This window comes from Pongo pygmaeus, chromosome 9 (genome assembly GCF_028885625.2).
Source record: "Pongo pygmaeus isolate AG05252 chromosome 9, NHGRI_mPonPyg2-v2.0_pri, whole genome shotgun sequence".
NCBI lineage: Eukaryota > Metazoa > Chordata > Mammalia > Primates > Hominidae > Pongo > Pongo pygmaeus.
Window position 1 is genome coordinate 70,542,268 of NC_072382.2, and position 22,007 is coordinate 70,564,274.

General features: G+C 43.0%; 2 protein-coding genes across 14 annotated transcripts in view; one reads left to right on the forward strand and one right to left on the reverse strand.

Annotated features, from left to right (window-relative positions):
* TRIM22 (tripartite motif containing 22) overlaps positions 1–6,318 on the reverse strand; it is a 25,453-nt gene extending 19,135 nt beyond the window's left edge. For 2 of the 7 annotated variants that reach the window (XM_063671204.1, XM_054441289.2), the window contains exons 1-2: positions 5,699–6,318; positions 1,757–1,883 (exon numbers count right to left, since the gene is read on the reverse strand). The gene's annotated coding sequence lies outside the window, so the exon portion shown is untranslated. Of the gene's footprint in view, positions 1–1,756; positions 2,078–2,166; positions 2,256–5,698 lie in introns of those variants that run through there. The other 5 variants (XM_063671206.1, XM_063671203.1, XM_063671205.1 and 2 more) reach the window with 5 other exon arrangements.
* The window catches only part of TRIM5 (tripartite motif containing 5), a 25,467-nt gene continuing 9,735 nt past the window's right edge, over positions 6,276–22,007 (forward strand). For 2 of the 7 annotated variants that reach the window (XM_054441298.2, XM_054441301.2), the window contains exons 1-4: positions 6,297–6,369; positions 17,333–17,810; positions 18,402–18,497; positions 19,137–19,367. In XM_054441298.2, the coding sequence (XP_054297273.1) occupies positions 17,394–17,810; positions 18,402–18,497; positions 19,137–19,367 (744 nt within the window). In that variant the 5' untranslated portion in view covers positions 6,297–6,369; positions 17,333–17,393. Of the gene's footprint in view, positions 6,518–17,332; positions 17,811–18,401; positions 18,498–19,136; positions 19,368–22,007 lie in introns of all 7 variants that reach the window. The other 5 variants (XM_054441300.2, XM_054441299.2, XM_054441293.2 and 2 more) reach the window with 4 other exon arrangements.

Sequence of the window (22,007 nt, forward strand, 5' to 3'; positions counted from 1 at the left end):
AATAATAGCAACTTCTAAAGCAGGAGTGGATACCAGAGGTTCATTGGGTGCTACAGAAGTTAAGGGAGGAGACCACCCCTCATATTGTCTTATGCCCAATTTCTGCCTCCAAAGAAAGAAAAAGTAAAAACTAAAAGGCAGAAATGAAATCCACAAGCAGACAGCCTGGGACCACACCCTGGGCCTGGTAGTTAAAGATCGACCCCTGACCTAATCGGTTTTGTTATCTATAGATTCCAGACATTGTATAGAAAAGCACTGTGAAAATCCCTATCCTGTTTTGTTCCGATCTAATTACCGGTGCATGCAGCCCCCAGTCACGTACCCGCCGCTTGCTCAATCGGTCACGACCCTCTCACGCGGACCCCCTTAGAGTTGTGAGCCCTTAAAAGGGACAGGAATTGCTCACTCGAGGAGCTCTGCTCTTGAGACAGGAGTCTTGCCTATGCCCCTGGCCGAATAAACCCCTTCCTTCTTTAACTCGGTGTCTGAGGAGTTTTTTTCTGCAGCTCGTCCTGCTACAAAGGAAGAGTAATCTGTGGGCACTCAGAAGAACAAGTTCCCTGTGACTGGACCTTCAGAGACAAGAGACAAAAGTGGAGCTGCAGAGACGAGCAGCAGTCTGCCCGTCCCGCGGCCTCTCTCGTTGGAGTAACCAGAGGGCTGCTAATTTATCAGGAATGCTATGGACAGCATCCAAAAAGTTACCAGAAGGCAAGTAAAAGGATACGCTTCAAAAGGGCCTTACTTCTGAAGAGTGAGTACCTAAGACTCCTTCGCCTCATACCCAGATCCAGATAAGGGCTCTCATCCCTGCTGAACCTCATCATGAGGTTGCTTTATGAAAAGTGAAAACAAAGCTTCATTGCACAGGCTTCTTCGGGAGAAAGGAGGAAGGAATTTGCTGCCGCTGAATAAAAGAATATTCTGATCCATGCTGGCAAAATGGAAAAATCAAAATGACAGAATAGGAATGTGGGATATGATAAGGTTTCTCTTCATATAGCCCGATCAATCCTTTATTCTTTAATTCACAGTGCCCCCACCCCAATTCACTTTTCTTCTCTTTTCTTTCCTTTCTGCTTTTGCTACATGCCCAGACATGCCACAGTACCAGGCGTTATCAGTACCAACTCACATTCCTTTCCTTATTTTGGAAGATTAGTTCTGTAGCTCATCGCAGACAACTCTTCCCCATCTCCCCTCTCTCCCTCACGTGCCCACCTTATCTAAAGAAAGTTAAAATGTTTAGCCAACTGGGCCTAGTTTAGATCGTGTGGCCGACTCCAGCCAATGGGGAAAGGGCACAAGGGTAGGATTTGTGTCAGGAATAAAAACTTTCTCCCTCCTTTGTTCTAGTATGCTCTCATGGCGACTGGCCAAGGAGAAGCACCCCTCTGTGCAGAAGTAAAATTGTTTTGCTGAGAAATCCTTTGTTTGAGTGCTCGTCTCCCTTAAGATTCTGAGCCTTATTTCCAACAAGGAAGGTGATGGAGGTACCTAGATTGAAGAAATGAATGGTCCCTCTAGGAAATAAACAAGGCTTTTTGCTTTTGCAAACCTCTCTTCTTTAAAGGTTACAGCTCTCCCAGACTCAATGCTTTCTTCCTCTGCCATCTTAGCAGACAGTTCACAAGCTGCCTCTTTTTGTTTATGCAGAGCAGCTTCAGAACTACAAATTAAACTCACCCAGACACAATCAATCTATTTTTCTCAAAGCCTCCCATTCTATGCTCCCACAAATTGCTCCACTCACCTTCAGACCAAAGCAGAGGAGTCTTGAATCAGGGGAGAAGAGTGAGGGCGGGGCAGGAGCCGGTGTAGACCAGATTCACTCACCAAACCAGAGGGCTGGTCTCCACAAATGAGTTTCCCCACAGGAGCTGAGTGAGAAACGAAAGTTAAGTTCTCAGAAGTGAAAGAAAACAAAGGAAGCTGAACAAGAACTTACATAATAAACCCTGGGGAACAGTAATGCTACAGTATGTTCTAGCATCTGCTGTACTGGCAAGGCACTCAGTCACTACTTCCTTATTCTTAGTGTGGTTTACTCAAGCAAGAATATTTGAATAAAAAGAATGTGAATTACAGTTATATGTTCTACAGCTTGCCTGAATACTTAGAATTCCAATGCAGTCCTATAATTATTAGTCGAATTTATCTTACATTTAAGACCTAAGCAAGGAAAATAAAGATCCAAAGACTTGGGACCTAGCTTCTTGAAATGCAGTCTGATGAGGAAGATACTCAGTTATAAAGCTCTACAAATTTGGGCTGACAAGATGAGTATTAGCAGCTGACATTGTGAATGGTAAAAATAAAATTATTTTTATCAATAAAAGGATCTTTAGTGTGAGCCCATAGAAAAATGTTCTCAAAATGTCATTAAATCTTGAGTCCATCAATTAATTATCACTTCCTGCTCCTAATCCAGACAGACCAGATGAGGATGGATTCCAGAGAATAATAGAGGTAAAACTGTGTCAGTGTCACGTTACCCAGCCACTGAGGCAGGTGAGAACATAGAAGTTAATAGATGATGCTGTTTAATTATAATCATTCATCGAATTACTCTCATGCCTTCATAATTTTTCCACTTTTTCCTGCTTCTCTAAGAAAAGTTTGGTCATTTTTACACAATCAATTAAAAAGTAGCACTGAAACATGTTATATGTCATGCACATACTTCTGTGCCCTGTTGCCTGTCGTATTCTTGTTTAACTGCATGTGCCAGATAATGCCATCAAAAACTGATGGAGGCCCGTGGTGTCTCATGCTGTAATCCCAGCACTCTGGGAGGCCCAGGTGGGTGGATCACTTGAGCCCAGGACTTCAACACCAGCCTGGGCAACATGGTGAAATCCCATCTCTAAGAAAAATTAAAAAAAAAATAGCTGGGTGTGGTGATGTGCACCTGTAATCCCAGCTACTCGGGAAACTGAGATGGGAGGATGGCTTGAGCCCAGGAGGTGGAGGTTGCATTGAGCCAAGATTGTGTCATTGCACCATAGCACTCCAGCCTGGGTGACATAGTAAGAACCTGTCTCTACAAAAAACAAACAAACAAACAGACACCACAACAAACAAACAACACACACACACACCCCCCCCGCCAAAAAAAGAAAAAAAAAGGAAACTCATGGAGCTTCCATAACATGGATCCCTGACTGACACTATGGAGCATGGCCATCTTCATACTTTAATCAATGATACACATGTAGGATGACTGAGAAATCAATGTTTATTATTTAAGTAATAGATATTTTGGTATTATTTGTTGCTCACAGAATAATAAGCTAATCCTGGCTATAAATTCTTTCCTACTCACTTATATCTATGAGGACCTTATTCAATCAGTTGAAAACCTGAATAGAAGAAAAAACTGACTTCTCCCCAAGAAGAGGGACTATTACCAGCCGGCAAACTTCAGGCTTGACCTATAACATTGACTCCTTCTTGGATCCACAGCCTCTTGGCCCACCTTGCAGACTCTGGATTTGCCAGTCTCCAAAATCACCTGAGACATTTCTCAAGTCTCTTTCCAAATAAATTCATAGGTTAGTGGTTCTATTGCTAAGATGAACCTTGACTAAGACAGGCATGAAATTTTCTTATTTCTTCTAGCAGATAAATAAATAAGAGATGTAATTTTAGGTATATTCCATGTTTGAATAGAATATCTTGTTGACATTTGCAGGGGAGTGAGGGCTTAGTTAGTGAATGTGTTTTTTTTGGAGTGCACAGAGTGGAGTCCGAGTGTCAACCACAGTGGACAAAGTGAATGAACTCATTTATCCAGAGACCTGTTCTCTGTCCATTATTTCTTCCCTTCTCAGCACTTCCATAGATCTCATAGCCATCCTTTTATTCTCCTCTGCCTTTGAACATCTGAAGTGACCTTTCATCCTGGTCTGATTTATCTCATGAAGTATTAATTGCAGCTGAGAGAAAACAGTAGGAATATTAGGTCCTGACAAGATACCAGAAAACCTGGGCCAATAGAAAACCTGAATGCACCACACACAGTTTGTCACCAGAGTTGAGCATGTTGGCAGGCTCCATATTCTAACCTATGTTCTAAATTGTAGAAAAAATAAATTATTGTTGGATCTCTGTGTTTTCTCTGTAAACCTTATGTATCCTTCTTTCCTATTTGAAGAGGAATCAAATGAAATACCTCCACCTTTGGGTCCATGGATATTTAACATTTTTCTCTTCAAGAAAAGGAGCAAAATAAGAGTAAATATGGTTAGAGTCTGAATAATACTTAGGAAAAAAACAGAGGATATTTTAAATATTGTTTAAAATTTGTTAAAAAATTTACATAATTATTACCTTTTTTTTTTTTTTGAGACAGAGTCTCACTCTGTTGCCCAGGCTGGAGTGCAGTGGCACAATCTCGGCTCACTTCAGCCTCCACCTCCCGGGTTCACGCAATTCTCCTTCCTCAGCCTCCTGAGTAGCTGGGATTACAGGCGTCTGCCATTACACCTGGCTAATTTTTGTATTTTTAGTAGAGATGAGGTGCCATTACACCTGGCTAATTTTTGTATTTTTAGTAGAGATGAGGTGCCATTACACCTGGCTAATTTTTGTATTTTTAGTAGAGATGAGGTTTCACCATGTTGATCAGGCTGGTCTCAAACTCCTGACCTCAAGTGATCCACCCGCCTTGGCCTCCCGAAAAGCTAGGATTACAGGCATGAGCCACTGCAACTGTAATCATTACATAATTATTACTAATGCCACATAATTACTAATTAATAATTAGTAATATTAATTATAATTAATTGTAATTATTAATAATACTAATTATTATATTATTACTATAATTATTACTGCCACATAATTATTACTAATGCCAGAAGAATATTTGAATTAAACTATGTGACATAGCAGTTATCTTTACAGCAAGAATAGAACAGAAATGTGACATCAAGATATTCAATTCAATTAAAATTAGATTAATAGCTATATATCTTCATATCTTTTTAAATATTACTCCTTATATACACCATATTGTAGTAAATCTGAGACAATAAAGAACAAAATGCAAAAGCCCCCTACCTGATTTCATGAAACTTAAAGCTACGGGGGTACAGTGTGGAGGGGGTATGGGGTTACTGATGATGGGATTAAGTGATAACAGGCTGCCCACTGCAGTGCTCCCCATTGCCTTCTCCTCAGGCATTTTCATTTTCAAACTAAATACTCCTCTCTACCAGTGATCCTAGTTCCAGTGTGGACTTCCTGAGATGTTCCAGTAAGGGAAAGCTTAGAAGGGAGGCTATGGTACATGGACCACAGTTCAGCCTTTTGGACCAGTTTTGCATAGTAACCAGAAGAGAAGAGAGAGGAAGGCCTGGCCCTGCTCAGGGATACAATAGATACTTTGGAAAAGACAACAGCGGGAAGTTGGAGAGTTATTTGAAAGTTAATAGTTGAACTTCTATCACTGTAATAATGTGGTATTTCTTCATCGCTCTCCAGATAAATTTCTTTTTTTTTTGAGACGGAGTCTCGCTCTGTCTCCCAGGATGGAGTGCAGTGGCCCGATCTCTGCTCACTGCAAGCTCCGCCTCCCGGATTCACGCCATTTTGCTGCCTCAGCCTCCCGAATAGCTGGGACCACAGGCGCCCACCACCACGCCCAGCTAATTTTTTATTTTATTTTATTTTAGTAGCGATGGGTTTTTACCTTGTTAGCCAGGATGGTCTCAATCTCCTGACGTCGTGATCCGCCTGCCTCAGCCTCCCAAAGTGCTGGGATTACAGGCGTGAGCCACCGCGCCCGGCCCTCTCCAGATAAATTTCTAGCATCCTGTCCTCTCTGGGTTTCGGAGTCTTAATAATATGACATCTCTCCTACCTGCAGCTCCTTTTCTATTCATAGGTCCTATAAGATTTTTAAGTCCAGACCAGAAATCTACTGCGATTCTCTAAAAGTCATTAACTTTGTTTTTCCTTCTCCTTGGGCCGTATCTGTCACCCAGAAGCAGAACTCAGCTGTGAGATCAGGAGCAAGAGGAGCACACTGGAAGAATTTCGAAAAAGGGCACCTTTTCTAATTTTTAATACTGGCTGGGTTAATCTGAAACTATGTCAGAAGAAGTGGCATGATAACAAGATCCTGAGACTCAAGAGAAAAGGGAGATTGAGTGGGAATGCCTCTAGTTCTCATGGCTCCTCCTGTGAACAGCACAGCTACACAGCAGCTGATTCATTCAGGGGGCGGGACTCACCAGGCCCTACGTGGAGAAATGCCATTGGCCCATAGTTTATCTTTCACTTTCCTACCCTGGGTGTGAGCAAGAATTTCCTGTGGTTCCGCTAGGAAAATTCCTTTGTGCAGATCAGGTCCGTGGATTGGTGAGTGAATCCTAACCATGTCTTCCCTGGCCTGCCTTCACTCTTCTACCCAGACTCACCACTTCTGCACTGGTGTCTGAAGGTGTATTGAGTGATTTTGTGGAGAGCGGAAGTAGGAAGTCTTTGGGACAAAACTGAATTTACCTTGGTGAGTTTAACTTATCTGAAAAGCTGTGCGGGGGTGGGGAAAAGATACAGTTCACAGACTTCCTGCTGCCAGAGCTGACTGAGGGGAACAGAGCCGACTGGCAGGCAGGCAGATTTGAAAGAAGGGAAAGCTTTAAAGTGAAGGGCTTTGTTTCCTGGAAGACTGGTTATTTTTCCATGCTGACTCTCTCCCCATCCCCTCCCTATTCTATAATTTTTAATTGAACTTTGCTGTAGAGAGCCAGAATTCTCTCTTTCAGTGTCTTCTCCCAACAACAAGGGCAAAGACAGGGGCCTTGGAATCCTAATGATTTAATGCCTATTAGTGTACTAATGTAGTGTTTCTGCATAACTCTACAGGTCAGTTCTCATCACCTTGGCCTGTCTCTGTGACATCAGCCTTGATGGTGTGATAGCTGTCCGGCTCTGTAGTCCTGTCATTGTTACTGGTAAATGAAGTTCTTTCCCTAGTTCATATTGGTTACAAACATAATGGGAAAAAAGGCAAGCAGGTTTTATTTCTTGCTAGGAATGGAGAATGAGAGCTCCTTCTCTAAAGCCCCCTCCCCCAAAACAGTGGAAAGCATTGGCTTTAAAAGAACTGTGTATGGGGAGAGAAAGGAGTGTTAGCCTACAGGGTGGAACTCCAGTTGTGCCACCTCTGTTTATAAACACATGTCTTCATACTGTGTCCGGAATTGGTGGACTCTTGGTCTCACTGACTTAAAGAATGAAGATGCGGACCCTTGTGGTGAGTATTACAGTTCTTAAAGGCGGCGTGTCCAGAGTTTGTTCCTTCTGATGTTCAGATGTGTTCAGAATTTCTTCTTTCTGGTGGGTTCGTGGTCTCCCTCAGGAGTGAAGCTTCAGACCTTTGCGGTGAGCGTTACAGCTCATAAAGGCAGTGTGGACCCAAAGAGTGAGCAGTAGCAAGATTTATTGCAAAGAGCGAAAGAACAAAGCTTCTACAGTGTGGAAAGGGACAGTAGCAGGTTGCCACTGCTGGTGCCGGCAGCCTGCTTTTATTCTCTTATCTGGCCCCACCCACATCCTGCTGATTGGTCCATTTTATAGAGCCGAGTGGTCTGTTTTGACAGGGCGCTGATTGGTGCGTTTACAATCCCTGAGCTAGACACAAAAGTTCTCCACATCCCCACTAGATTAGCTAGATACAGAGTGTAGACAACAAAGATTCTCCATGGCCCCACCAGAGTAGCTAGATACAGAGTGTCAATTGGTGCATTCACAAACCCTGAGCTAGACACAGGGTGCTGATTGGTGTGTTTACAAATCTTGAGCTAGATACAGAGTGCCGATTGGTGTATTTACAATCCCTTAGCTAGACATAAAGGTTCTCCAAGTCCTCACCAGAGTAGCTAGATACAGAGTGTCGATTTGCCCGTTCACAAACCCTGAGCTAGACACACTGTGCTGATTGGTGCATTTACAATCCCTTAGCTAGACATAAAGGTTCTGCAAGTCCCCACCAGACTCAGGAGCCCCCCTGGCTTCACCCAGTGGATCCTGCACCGTGGCGGCAGGTGGAGCTGCCTGCCAGTCCCCTGCCATGCGCCCGCACTCCTCAGCCCTTGGGTGGTCAATGGGACTGGGCACCCTGGAGCAGGGGGCGGCGCTTGTCCGGGAGGCTCAGGCGGCACAGGAGCCCACGGAAGAGGGGAGGCTCAGGCATGGCCGGCTGCAGGTCCCAAGCCCTGCCCCGCGGGGAGGCAGCTAAGGCCCGGCGAGAAATTGAGCACAGCAGCTGCTGGCCCAGGTGCTAAGCCCCTCACTGCCCGGGCCGGCGGGGCCCGCCGGCCGGCCACTCCGAGTGAGGGGCCTGCCAAGCCCATGCCCACCCGGAACTCCAGCTGGCCCGCAAGCGCCTCGCACAGCCCCGGTTCCCGCTCGCGCCTCTCCCTCCACACCTCCCTGCAAGCTGAGGAAGCCGGCTCCGGCCTTGGCCAGCCCAGAAAGGGGTTCCCACAGTGCAGCGGTGGGCTGAAGGGCTCCTCAAGTGCCGCCAAAGTGGGAGCCCAGGCAGAGGAGGCGCCTGGAGCGAGTGAGGGCTACAAGGGCTGCCAGCACGCCGTCACCTCTCAACACAACCCAGGCACACAAAATGGTGGAGATTTTCTTGTCTGGTGTCGAGGGGGGGTAATTTAACACTCTAGTGATATGTGAATGATCTAAAGGCAATTAGGGATTGTCAGTTCCAGTTTATACGCTGGTTTGGGGGTCTAATTTCCCCCTTGGATCTGGTCAGGGGTCAAGATCTGGACCATGCTGGGCAGTCTGGCTTATTTAAGCAGCTTTGTCTATAAATAAAGGGAATAAAGAAAAACGTTAAGAAAAATAACTTTCCCAGTTATTTCATCAGGGCTTCCCTGGTCACAGCTTCTGTTTGCCTCTACTAGGGCACCAAGTCCAGACTCAGGGAACTACTGGATTTTCTTAAAAATCATTAACCTTGCTCCTCCCTCTCCTTGGGCCGTATCTGTCCCCCAAAAGCAGAGCTTAGGTGCGATACGAAGAGCAGGAGAAGCATGTGGAAAGAATACCCAGAGGCGGCACCTTTTCTAACTTTTAATAAACAAAATGAGTACTTGTGTAAACCAAAACTAAAATTCTGTGGCCCCCAGCCACCTGAATGGACTTTCTCCTCAGCCAGGCTGCTCTTAAAATGTAACCTGAAAGACTGATTCAGGCCATGACAGGAAGTGGGGGTCAGACATGACTCATTCTCCAGCATGAACTTCAACATAGACTCTAAGTCTGGTAAGAAAAATTTCAGTCTATTCTCTCTGAAGCCTGCTACCCGAAGGCTGCATCTGCACAATAAGAACTTTGGTCTCCACAGTTGCTTATCTGAACCTAGACATTTCCTTTCTTTTGATCCCAGGTCTTTAGATAAAGACAATCATCAACCAGAGTCTTTCTTAAATGTATTTGATTGAAGTCTCTTGTCTCCTTCAAATATATGAAACCAAGCTACGCCCCAATCACCTTGGACACATGTTCTTAGGATCTCCTGGGGGCTCTGTCATAGGGCATCGTCACTCATATTTGGCACAGAATAAATCTCTTTAAAATATTTTAGAGTTTGACCCTTTTCATCGACGCTTGGTTGATGTTAATGATATCAGATGTCAGAAGTGGTGTGATAACAGGATCCTGATACACATGAGAGAGGTAGTCTCTCTCATGGGGAGTCTCTGTATTCAATCCCAAATGTCCTTCCCATGGAAGGTATAGCTGCACTTAAGCTAGTTCAAGCTTATATGGAAGACTCCAGGCAAAACTCTTTTCTCATCCCAGCTTTCCTTCATCTGGCCAAATCTTACTGCCTCGAGGTTGATTTTTGGAGATTTCACCTGTGCTTCATATTTCTTGTCCCTGCTTCTGGTGATAAATGGGTGCCTGCTTGGCACCCATCTTCTGAACTCATACAGAATATCTTTCTCATGGCATTGTAAACCAAATAAACTAATGGAAGGGGGCCTCAATCAATTTGGATGTTTATTTTGTCAGGGTTGAGGACATGCCTAGGAAAAAGGAACACGAAATCACAGGAACATCTGTGATTCATGCTTTTTCCAGAGGGTTTGAGGAGTTCAGTATTTAAAGAGGAAAGAGAAAAGAAAAAAATTGAGGAGAGTCCATAAAAGATGCAAAAGGTTACATTCTTTTGAGACTTTAGCTAGTGATGGCTGAATCCATAATTTACATGTTAAAGGAGGGCTTGGAGGAGTAATCAATTATGCACTGTCTCCCACTCAGTGAATCTGCATTTTTACAATAGATAAACAGAGTAGCAGAAACAGTCAAACATGCATTTGTCTCAGGTGAGCTGAGGGATGATTTATCCTCTGTCTTTGTTCCATACTAGTGAAAATAAGCTTGCTAATTGACATTGTCAGGGTGAAATTCAACAGATCTCTGTTTTAGAGTAAAGACCTTGGGGCCCACAAGAAATTTCCTTGTGAGCAAATTGTGAGGGAAGCCACCTGGGAGGTATGTGGCCCTCTAACTTTGCAGCTATCTATTTAGGAACAAAATATTATGAAAGGCAGTTTTGTGTGGCCCAGTTCCCAAGTTAGTATTCCCTTTGACATAGTGAGTTTGGGGCCCCAGGTTGTTATTTTCCTATCACACCATATATTTCAAGATTTTTAGAATTAATTCAATAATCTGCTTCTATTTTTTTATTTTGCTGGTATGATGGGGAGTATACCATTAAATGGTTGTGATATTGTGAAATACATTTGGTCTTCATCACTGTTTCCTAGCATACATCTCCTAAAATTCTTGAATCTGCAAAGTGGTAAGTGTCTTTTTGTATGATAATTAATCAATTGATGGCTGGCAGCCCCTAGATAGCTTCAATTGATGGCTGGCTGCCCCTAGGTAGCTTCAGGAATGGGGGTCCTCGCTAGAAAGACTAAGGCAGGAAATGAGGGTTGGGACTTTCAGCTCCGCCCACCAACCTCTGGGGAGAAGAGAGAGGCTGAAGGTTAAGTTGTACTGGTAGCCAGTGATTTAATCAATTATACTAATGTAATGATGCCTCCATGAAAACCTAAAAGGACAGGGTTCAATGAGGTTCCAAATAGCTGAACACTTGGAGGTTTCTGGAGCCTAGTGTGCTTGCTAAGGGCAGGGAAGCTCCATGCCCCTTCTCTCATGTGTCAGCCTATGCATCTATCTGTATACTTTGTGATGTCCGTCATAATAAACCAGTATATATAAAGAGGAGAACCCTGATTTATAGCCAGTTAGTCAGAAGCACAGGTAAAACAACCTGAGGCTTGCAATTGGCATCAGAAGTTGGGGGGCAGTCTGTGGGACCAAGCCTTCAGCCTGTGGAATCTGATGCTATCTCCAGGTATAATGTCAGAATGGAATTAGAAGACACCCTGTTGGTGTTTGTTGCTGAAAGAATGCTTCCTTCTATTTTGGGAAAAATCCTCACAAATTTGATCACAGAAGTATTCTGTGTTGATTGTTTACTGAGTGTATAGACTATGCTGAGTTTCTGTGTTTCCTACACAGTACTATGGATACGGCTCTGACTGTAAGAAAACCAGGTTTTTGGTCTTGCGCCCATAGGATTAATTATACGGACACACGTGGAGTGGTTTTAAGGAGCGAAAAGTTTAATAGGCAAGAAGGAAGGAAGGAAGAAGAAAACAGCTCCCCCATACAGAGACAGGGGAAGGTGGGATCTGAAAAAGAGAAAAACCTCATGTGCAGTGGAAAAATGGCTGCTTATAGGAGGAGGCTGGAGGAGGTGGTGTCTGATTTGCATAGGGCTCAGGGGATTGGTTTGACCAGGCATGTCATTCACGTGGCTCGTGAAAAAACTGGCCCTCTCACCCTAGCCTTTCAATATGCAAATGCAGGGCACCACAATGTTTTACACATGTGGGGATATCTGGTGGCAGCCATATTGCCAGGCACATGTTGGGGCAAGGAAGAAGATGGTGGGAATCACAATGTTTGGGTGGACCCGGTTTCTAATGGCCAGTATTTGCATATTAAAGCTTGCTGGCCCAGCTCTAAGAGCCGGGGCTTTTCTGCTAGACAAGAAATGTTTCTGGAGCTGCTTTAAAACAAACGAAAACTTCCCAAGCACCCCTTTTCCTCTCTATCTGCCTAAAATAATTTCTTAATAACTCCTATAACAGTATTAGATGATATTGCTTAGCAAATGAGTCTCAGTACAATTTCATTTTCCCCACCTATGTATGAAAGGTGATGCCTTCCCATATAACATCAGTAATTTGCAGCTATATTGTGCTTAGAGAAAGTTTTACCCTGGACACAGAAGAAGAAAATTCTGTCTATAATGCATATTGCTTGGATTTTACAAAAACTTGTTATTGTCTTGTAATGTCTTTGTTGCTTGTCTTTAGCTGTCACCTCTAGGCCATGTTGGGTTTGCATTCTCATGATCTCAGATGTCAGGAGAAGGTCCATGTGTAAGGTGCAATCACCTGACATGTATGGCAGGTAGCTGACCTGAGAGATACCAGGCAGATAATCGTGTTCCCATCTCAACCTCCCTGACTGCTGTGCGGCCCTCGGGTCACTGCTGAGGTAGTGGTGGGGTTAGCCGCATGTGTAGAAATTCTGGTTCCTCTGCATATTCCTCTTTCTATGTCTGTTATGGCAGCAGTTACTTTGACATTGGCTCCTTGTAATCTCACATTAAACATAATTTTCACAGCCACATGGCAGAAGGGAGTCTCCGTTCCTCCCTCCCGTAGGCTCTTGATGCATCTCAGTGCTGGTGCAATTTTTAATGGAATATAAAATAAATGGAGTCCTCACTCTCGTGTTTGGATCACAACTTGAGTCATAAACAAGGCTAGACATTATCATATGATTTAAACCCCTGATCTTGCTATTTATCAGAGCCTGATACAGGCCAGCATCCCTGAAGCATAGCACTATATGCCCTTGGCCCATTTTCAGTATCTGTACCATTGGATGGATTGCGCCTCCATCCCACCTTCATTCAGCCTTGTTCTTTATGGCCTTCACAGATGATGGGAGGAGTGTAGAGTTTTTATAGGTCTGAATTTATCTCCATATAGGCTTTATAACATTTCTTTTCCTTTTTCAGAGCAAGGGAAAGACTCATCAGCTGTCTCATAGTGAAGATCTTTGTTTTACCATGAACCTTTGACAGCCAGCAGCACATCAGTATCTATTAAGGTCTTCTCTTACTTTGTTTTTAGCTTTACAGCTCCATTTACCTGGAACTCCTGACAGCCCTTGATCCTAGATTGAGGCCACAGGGTCGTTACTGAACCCAGGTCTATCAGTCAACATCTCTGAGCCACCACTCTGTGATACTTCCCTGACTGAACACCAGCAGCAGTTTCCAATCTGGTTTGCCGTTTCCCTTGTGGGACATAACAGCCCTAAACTAGCCAGGTTCGTGTAGTTCAGCCAGGGTATACAGGACAGAAGAACCATGTGGCACAGCTTCCTCAGATGAGTTCTCAGTGAGAGTCCCTAGGGTAGTACAGGAGGTATTATCTCTATCATCTGAGTTTTTTAAGAGATGAAACTGGCTGGATGTGTGTGAAACTGCTGTAGGTTAGATAAGCCTAGTACCCCAAAGGACTGATTATCTTGTGAAAGCTCATGAGAACAGTTCTCAGGGACTTAAAAGGGACATATCTGGTTTTGTGGTGGAAAATGAGGTCTGTTCCTACCAACTGGAATTTAAGATCTGTATACAGCCTTCCTAGTCCAAATGTGCTTTATATATCAGAATATATTTACTATCAATATATTATTGTACTCTTACTATATATTTCTATTACAGAATATATTATTATTAATAACAGCGTCATGTAGGCTAGCAAGACAGCTGACATTTCACTCTATTGTAACCCAATAAATTTCTTAGAAGAAAAGAATACTAGAAGGATAAGCCAGTATCATCTTTACAGGAGAAAAGAGCTCAAGCCTGATATTAACCCTTGGTCCCACATGTGTAGTCTCGTTCCCAATACTGTTCCTTTTGTCTCGATTTCTCTCTCACTCTCATTTGCTCTCCATTTCCTCCATCACCTTGTCCTGCAAACTGTCAACAGCTCTCTCCTATATCCTAACTGATCTTCCCACTTGCACACTAGATCTGTCTAACCTTTCGCAACCCATGCTCAAAGTTAATTATGTCCTCACTTTCTTCTGCTGATTGAGATCGATAACTTTAACGGACAGTTGACACTAATAATTTTTCCTCGCTCCTTTTTTTTCTTTAGAGACAGAGTTTTGCTCTTATTGCCCAGGCTGGAGTGCAATGATGCAATCTCGGCTCACCGCAACCTCCGCCTTCCAGGTTCAAGTGATTCTCCTGCCTCAGCCTCCCTAGTAGCTGGGATTACAGGCATGCGCCACCACGCCTGGCTAATTTTGTATTTATAGTAGAGGTGGGGTTTCTCTGTGTTGGTCAGGCTGGTCTTGAACTCCCGACCTCAGGTGATCTACCCGCCTCTGCCTCCCAGAGTGGTGGGATTACAGGTGTGAACCACTGTGCCCAGCCTAATTTTTCCTCGCTCTTAAGAAAGAATTCCCAATGTTATGTCATTTGGGATGTGTCACATTTTCTGGTCCCTGTAATACTAAAAGTCTAACAGGTCTGTGCACAATAGGCACCATAATAGGTCTGTGCACAATAGGAAACTGGCAACTTAAAACGCTTAGATGTTGCATCTTCCATGAACAAATTATTCATGGATGTAATTTATTCTACTGATACATGTGCCCTATTCTCATCCTGCGTTTTCTCATATCACGCTTCAGTTAAACCTTTATGTTTTCAATTAGTAATTCTTGGATAACCCTTGGTTTGCTTCATTATTTGACTTCCCAAGAGCACTTACCTCTTTAGTAGTATTCATCACATCTGCTATTTCGTATATATATGGCTGATCATTTAGTTGACTATAATTTTTTAGGTGAATGCCAAGTTTATAGTAGATTAAACACCATGTTGATCTTTGTCTTGATTTTAGTCCAGTTGCTAGCATATAATCAGTCTTCAACAATAATTTGTCAAATTGTGGCAGGCCAAGTTTCACTAACACAGGCCTCCATAACAACTGTTTCAGCACTAACTGACTGTTAAGTTACTTTTTCTTTTTTTTTTTTTCCAAGACAGAGCCTTGCTCTCTTCCCCAGGCTGGAGTGTAATGGCGTGATCTCAGCTCATTGCAACCCCCACCTCCCGGGTTGAAGCAATTCTCCTGCCTCAGCCAGCCAAGTAGCTGGGATTACAGGTACCTGTCACCAAGCCCAGCTCATTTTTGTATTTTTAGTAGAGACAGAATTTCGCCATGTTGGCCAGGCTGGTCTTGAACTCCCTGCCTCAGGTGATCCGCCTGCTTTGGCCTCCCAAAGTGGTAGGATTACAAGCGTGAGCCACCACACCTGGCTGGTTAAGTTAAATATTAAAAGCTGAAGCCGGGTGCGGTGGCTCACGCCTGTAATCCCAGCACTTTAGGAGGCCGAGGCAGGTGGATCACAAGGTCAGGAGTTCGAGACCAGCCTGGCCAATATGGTGAAATCCCATCTGTACCAAATATACAAAAATTAGCTGGGTGTGGTGGTGCGTGCCTGTGGTCCCAGCTGCTTGGGAGGCTGAGGCAGAGGAGTCACTTGAACCTGGGAGGTGGAGGTTGCGGTGAGCTGAGATTACGCCATTGCACTCCAGCCTGGGCAACAGAGCGAGACTCCGTCTCAAAAAAGAAAAAAAAATATTAAAAGCTGATAGAGCCAGTGCCCTTATACAAAGGCTGGAATGTAACAGAAGCCCACTGAGCGTTTTGCCCAGGACTTTCCTGGGCCTTGAAGCATGACAAGATAACGAAGGAATCGATTAGGACCTGTTTAGGATTAAACAAGTTTTATGAGGGTCTGAAGGAACTCCCAGGCCTCCACAAACAAGTTTATTGGGGGTCTGAAGGAACTCCCCAAACCTTAATGATTAAACAGGAGACACAAGCACCCGGACCCATCTAGATTAAGTAAATTTACTGAGGCTCCAGAGGAAGGTCTTTAAAACTCAGACCTTAGTTATAGATTAGAAGAAGTTAATCACTTATGTTTTTAGATGAATGCACACCTATACGGAGACATATAGCTTGGAAGGTATATAAGCTCTGGAAAACTTTGTAATTTTGAGTTGGTCTGGAGATATTTTCCAGGCCTTCTCCCTGTACGCAGAAATAAAAACTCCCTTCTTTCCCAGTAAATCTGCATCTTGTTATTGGGCCGCGAGAAGAAGCAGCTGACCCTCCGTTTGGTCCAGGAACAAAATCATCTCATCTAATATTTTGAGACTTCTCTCTCAAGACTGATATCTATTGCCTCTGTGTTTCTAGTTTTCAAGTCTCCGACATGTGTGATCCACTGAGTATTTCTCTATCATCACTCTCTACACCATGTCTATACCTTTAGGCTCCAATAAATGTCCTTGGCAAACTTTCAGGATGAGACTCCTCAGAACCTCCCAGCTGTTGTGGATTCCTCTACTTCCACACCCCAATTGCTCTGAGTATTAATTGGATATATGCTGTTATCTCCATTTGTCATTGATTAACCAAAAGAGTAGCAAAGAGGCCAGTGAAAGAGGACCCTGAATACGAGGTCATCTCAGGTCACCATATTGAAGATAAATAATTTTTGTAAATCACTTATTATGTCTATTTATACATTTGATGAAACAGTCATTCACTCTGCTGATAATAAGAGCAATCATTGCAAATGTACAGTGAGTGGTGAGAGTTGTTACACTGCACATAAGGTAGTCAGAGCAGTTATTTTTGATAATATAACATGTAAGGAGAGAATTTAATAAAATCATACTAACATCAGAGAAACATTTCATGCTGAGAGAAGAGCAAATGTGAAAGCCCTGAGGCATAAGCTGTTTGGTGATTTTAATATTGAGGATGTGTTTTGACATGGGAAAGAAAAGCCAGGAGAGATGATGGGTCACGCAAAGATTTTGGTAGAAAAGACCTCAGTCTGTTTTCTATTCATTGAAAGTAAAGAAAAATGATAACCAATGCACAGATAAGAACAGAATTTGTCATAATACGTGAACTGAGAGTAAAGTATTTAAGGTGATTATGAAAAGCCCGTATTACCAGGTAACCAAACACCTTTTCTTATTTCTCCCCTTTTTTTTTGTCCTTAATTATTTTCATCTTGCCCATTTTCTAATTGTGCACAATCAATATCCTTTCTATTTCTACCTTTCTTACTTAGTCCCATTTTAACCTTCCCAATCATGCAGGGATCTGTGAACAAGAGGAACCTCAGCAGCCAGGACAGGCAGGAGCAGTGGAGTAGCTACTATGGCTTCTGGAATCCTGGTTAATGTAAAGGAGGAGGTGACCTGCCCCATCTGCCTGGAACTCCTGACACAACCCCTGAGTCTGGACTGCGGCCACAGCTTCTGCCAAGCATGCCTCACTGCAAACCACAAGAAGTCCACGCTAGACAAAGGAGAGAGAAGCTGCCCTGTGTGCCGGGTCAGTTACCAGCCTAAGAACATACGGCCTAATCGGCATGTAGCCAACATAGTGGAGAAGCTCAGGGAGGTCAAATTGAGCCCAGAGGGGCAGAAGGTTGATCACTGTGCACGCCATGGAGAGAAACTTCTACTCTTCTGTAAGGAGGACGGGAAGGTCATTTGCTGGCTTTGTGAGCGGTCTCAGGAGCACCGTGGTCACCACACATTCCTCACGGAGGAGGTTGCCCAGAAGTACCAAGTAAGAGACTGGGATGGAGGGAAGAGAGGGCAGAAAATGGGACCAGATGGAAAATTTTCACTTTGCCTTTGACATTAATTGCCTTGTCATGATAGACCTGAGGCCTAGGATTATTTTTTTCATGCTATGCTTAACTTCTGAGGCTTTAAGGACGGTTTTTTGCATTTTACCCAATTACAGGAGAATAATCCTAGAGTATATATTCCTGGCCAGGAGTAAATATTTTGTACCTTGGGTTAGATGGGTAGAGATTTGGTGTCCAAGAAAAGCTCTGATTACCCCTTTCAGCAGGAGAGTAACTGGAGTGGGTTGAGATGTAAGTTCTTTCCTTGCTGCAGGATCAGTTTTTTCTTCTAGGACAAAAAGAATCAGTCTATTCATGGTGAGGAGATGGGGAGGTCTATTACCTGAGATGTAGGGAGCACATTCACCAATGTAAGTTTTCTTCCAAGTCATGGATTCTCATTGCCATTCTCACAGTTTCTGCAAATTTGTTTCTTCTGAGATCAACCTGATTTATTTCATGTTTATACTCTATCTAGGTGCTGGGAAACCTCATAGCTTGACTATGTTGTGATTCCTTTCTCACAGGTGAAGCTCCAGGCAGCTCTGGAGATGCTGAGGCAGAAGCAGCAGGAAGCTGAAGAGTTGGAAGCTGACATCAGAGAAGAGAAAGCTTCCTGGAAGGCAAGAGGATGTGGTTCCCGAAGGAGTTAGCTAGAAATCTGGGCAGGACCATGGGAAGGAGCTTTCTTCCTCTTTATTCCCTGACACTTGATAAGTCCAGAAGTCATTTGATTAGTTCTCTTCATCCTTTCCCTGATGGGGTGTGGTGGCTGGGGAGTGAATATGTCACAATGAACACAGTAGAGAGCTATTTACATGAAGGATCTCTCTGGTGAGGATGGCTAGTGAATCCTGCATTCTATTTTTGTGCTACTTTTTGAGTCCGTGACTCTACTTGGGGAAGACATTTGGCAATGGCTCATGATTTGGTCCTCAGTTTTCAACTTTTGGCAGGGAGTTTGAGCTTGGGCTGAGAAGTAATACAGGCAGGTATGAGTGTCCTGCATAGCTGTGTGAAAGGTAAGCTACATCCAGGTAACCCATGTTGATGCAGGATGAACCTCAATATACCCATTCAAGGTCATTGTTTTAAAATGTCATGAAGGAAAAGAAATAGGAAAAATCAGCTTTCCTAAGACCTACTCTCCTTCTACTATGTCCCCTCCTTGTGAGAACTCCCCAAAAGAAACAGCTCTTTTTCTGGCTAACAGCCTCTGCCTGGTAGACTGAGTGCCCCTTTCTCTTCTCTTATCTCTGAAGACTCAAATACAGTATGACAAAACCAGCGTCTTGGCAGATTTTGAGCAACTGAGAGACATCCTGGACTGGGAGGAGAGCAATGAGCTGCAAAACCTGGAGAAGGAGGAGGAAGACATTCTAAAAAGCCTTACGAAGTCTGAAACTGAGATGGTGCAGCAGACCCAGTCCGTGAGAGAGCTCATCTCAGATGTGGAGCATCGGCTGCAGGGGTCAGTGATGGAGCTGCTTCAGGTAAAAAGTGGAAAGAAGCCTGAGCACTGAGATTAAAGAAAAGTGAAGGCTATTTCCTTTTCTGTGTTGCTGTGCTTTTTCTAATGTTAACAATGTTCTCTGCAGGACTATTTTTCTGAATCAATTGCTGAAGTTATAGGAATAATTGAATGTAGAAGTAGCAAGAGATAATCCCATTTTTATTAATTTATCCAGAACAGTAGAAAAATTTGAACACAGTAGAGATGATCAATTAGCTCTAGTCATGTTTGATAGGTTCCTATTCTCTGTATTCTAGTGTTGAGACTTATCAGTGCAGCTTTTCATTGCTCAGCTTAGCCACTGGCAAACAAATACACGTCAAAATACAAGACGCTTTTTATTTTTTTCCTTCATGGAATTAATTGAGACTTTTCCCTCTTTTTTAATTTTCTGAAAAGAATTAAATAACTGCTATCATTTCTTCTTTATATGCTCAGTAGAATTCACTAGTAAAGGCCGGGCGTGGTGGCTCACACCTGTAATCCCACCACTTTGGGAGGCCCAGGCAGGCTGATCACGAGGTCAGGAGATTGAGACCATCCTGGCTAACATGGTGAAATCCTGTCTCTACTAAAAATACAAAAAATTAGCCGGGTGTGGTGGCGGGCACCTGTAATCCCACCACTTTGGGAGGTGCAGGCAGGCTGATCACGAGGTCAGGAGATTGAGACCATCCTGGCTAACATGGTGACATCCTGTCTCTACTAAAAATACAAAAAATTAGCCGGGTGTGGTGGCGGGCACCTGTAATCCCAGCTACTCGGGAGGCTGAGGCAGGAGAATAGTGTGAACCCGGGAGGCGGAGCTTGCAGTAAGCCAAGATCGTGCCACTGCACTCCAGCCTGGGCAACAGTGCGAGACTCCATCTCAAAAAAAAAAAAAGAAAACTGCTCTCATCCCAATTTTCAAGAATACAATACATTGTTAACTATAATTGCCACATTGTGCAATAGATCTCTTGAAGATAGTCATCTTTTCATTCTGAAGTTGGTATCCTTTTACCAATATCGGCCTCAACTGTCCCTACACCCCAGCTCCTGGAAACCCCTCTTCCACTCTACTTTTATGAGCTCAACTATTTTTTACATCTACATACTAAGTGATATTATACAGTATTTGTCTTTCTGTTCCTGACTTACTTTACTTAAAGTCCTCCATGGTGTGAGATAGTCTTCTGCATATGGCTATCCAGTTGTTCCAACACAACTGAGAATGGTCCTACCACTGAGGGCAACCTGGCATTTAGATGGCTCGTAGACTGAGTCCACTGCACAGATCTAGAGCCTAGGCTGTGAGATACGGCCTGGAGGCTTATCCATAGGTACCCGTCTGGAGTCTGGTGCCTTCAGACCTGCCAGGCTGGGTTTTACTAGGTTGAGCCCAGTGTTAGGGTCTGAGGTAACATTTGGTGCTCATTTTCCCCTCTTTCTCCTTGTGGAGGGTATCTCTCACATGCTATGCTGCCTAGAGTTGTAAGAGGGGTGAAATGGAAAATGTAAAACTGTCCTTCCTACATTCTTCCATGAGTCTTTTTCTTCTTTCTGTGCTATACCCAGATGCTGTAAGCTCCCACCCTATTTCTTAGTTCTGGTGAGGTGTTTTAGTTCTTGGATGGTTGTTTAAATTGTTTTTTGGGGGAGACAACTGCTAGAGACTCCTATGATACTATTTTGCTGACATCCATCTGCAATTCCTTTCATTTCTATCTACAGCACACACACTTATGTCTCCTCTTTTATTCCTGATTTTGGTGATTTGTTTTCTCTCCCTTTTTTCGTCCTTTTAGTTATATTTGGTCAATTTTGTTAACTTTTAGGAGGTTAAAAAGGCTTTTTGCTACATTGATTTTATCTTTTTTTAAACTTTCTGTATCGTTTCTGCTCTGATCTTTATTATTTCATCTTTTTCATTGAGTTTTTTGTTGTTCCTTTTCTAATTTTTCTAAGGTGAAATCTTAGATACTGTGAAATCTTTTTTTTTCTGATATAGTGTTTAATAAATGAATTGCTTTAACTGTATTTCATACATTTTAATTTTTGAGTTTTCATTTGGCTCAATGTATTTTCTAATTTTCTTTGTGATTTTTTGGTTTACTCTTGGGTTATTCAGAAAAGTAGTGTTTAATTTTAAAGCATTTAAGAATTTTTTAAATGTTTCTTCTGCTGTGGATTTCAAATCCCCTTCCTTGGTAATCAGATAACTTGTTTTATCATTTGTTAATATATTGAAACTTATGGTATGGAACATTACATGAGCAGGAAAATGTTTTATATGCATTTGAAAAGAATATGTATTCTGCATTCATTTGGTGAAATAATCTAAAGATGTCCATTAGGTCAAGCTAACTGATAGTGTTGTCTTCTATATCCTTTATGGTTTTTATACTAGCTTTTCTATTAATTACTGAGAGTAAATTATTGAAATCTTCACCAGTTGTTATTGAGTTGTCTGTTTTCCTTTTCTTAATTCTTTATATATTGTTTTCAGTATTCTGAAACTCTGTTGTTAGGTGAAGATACACTAATATTGTTATTTCTTCTTGACATATTGAACCTTTCTTTCATTATGAAATATTCCTGTTATTCTCACATAGCCGTTCTTGCCTTAAAGTATCTTTGG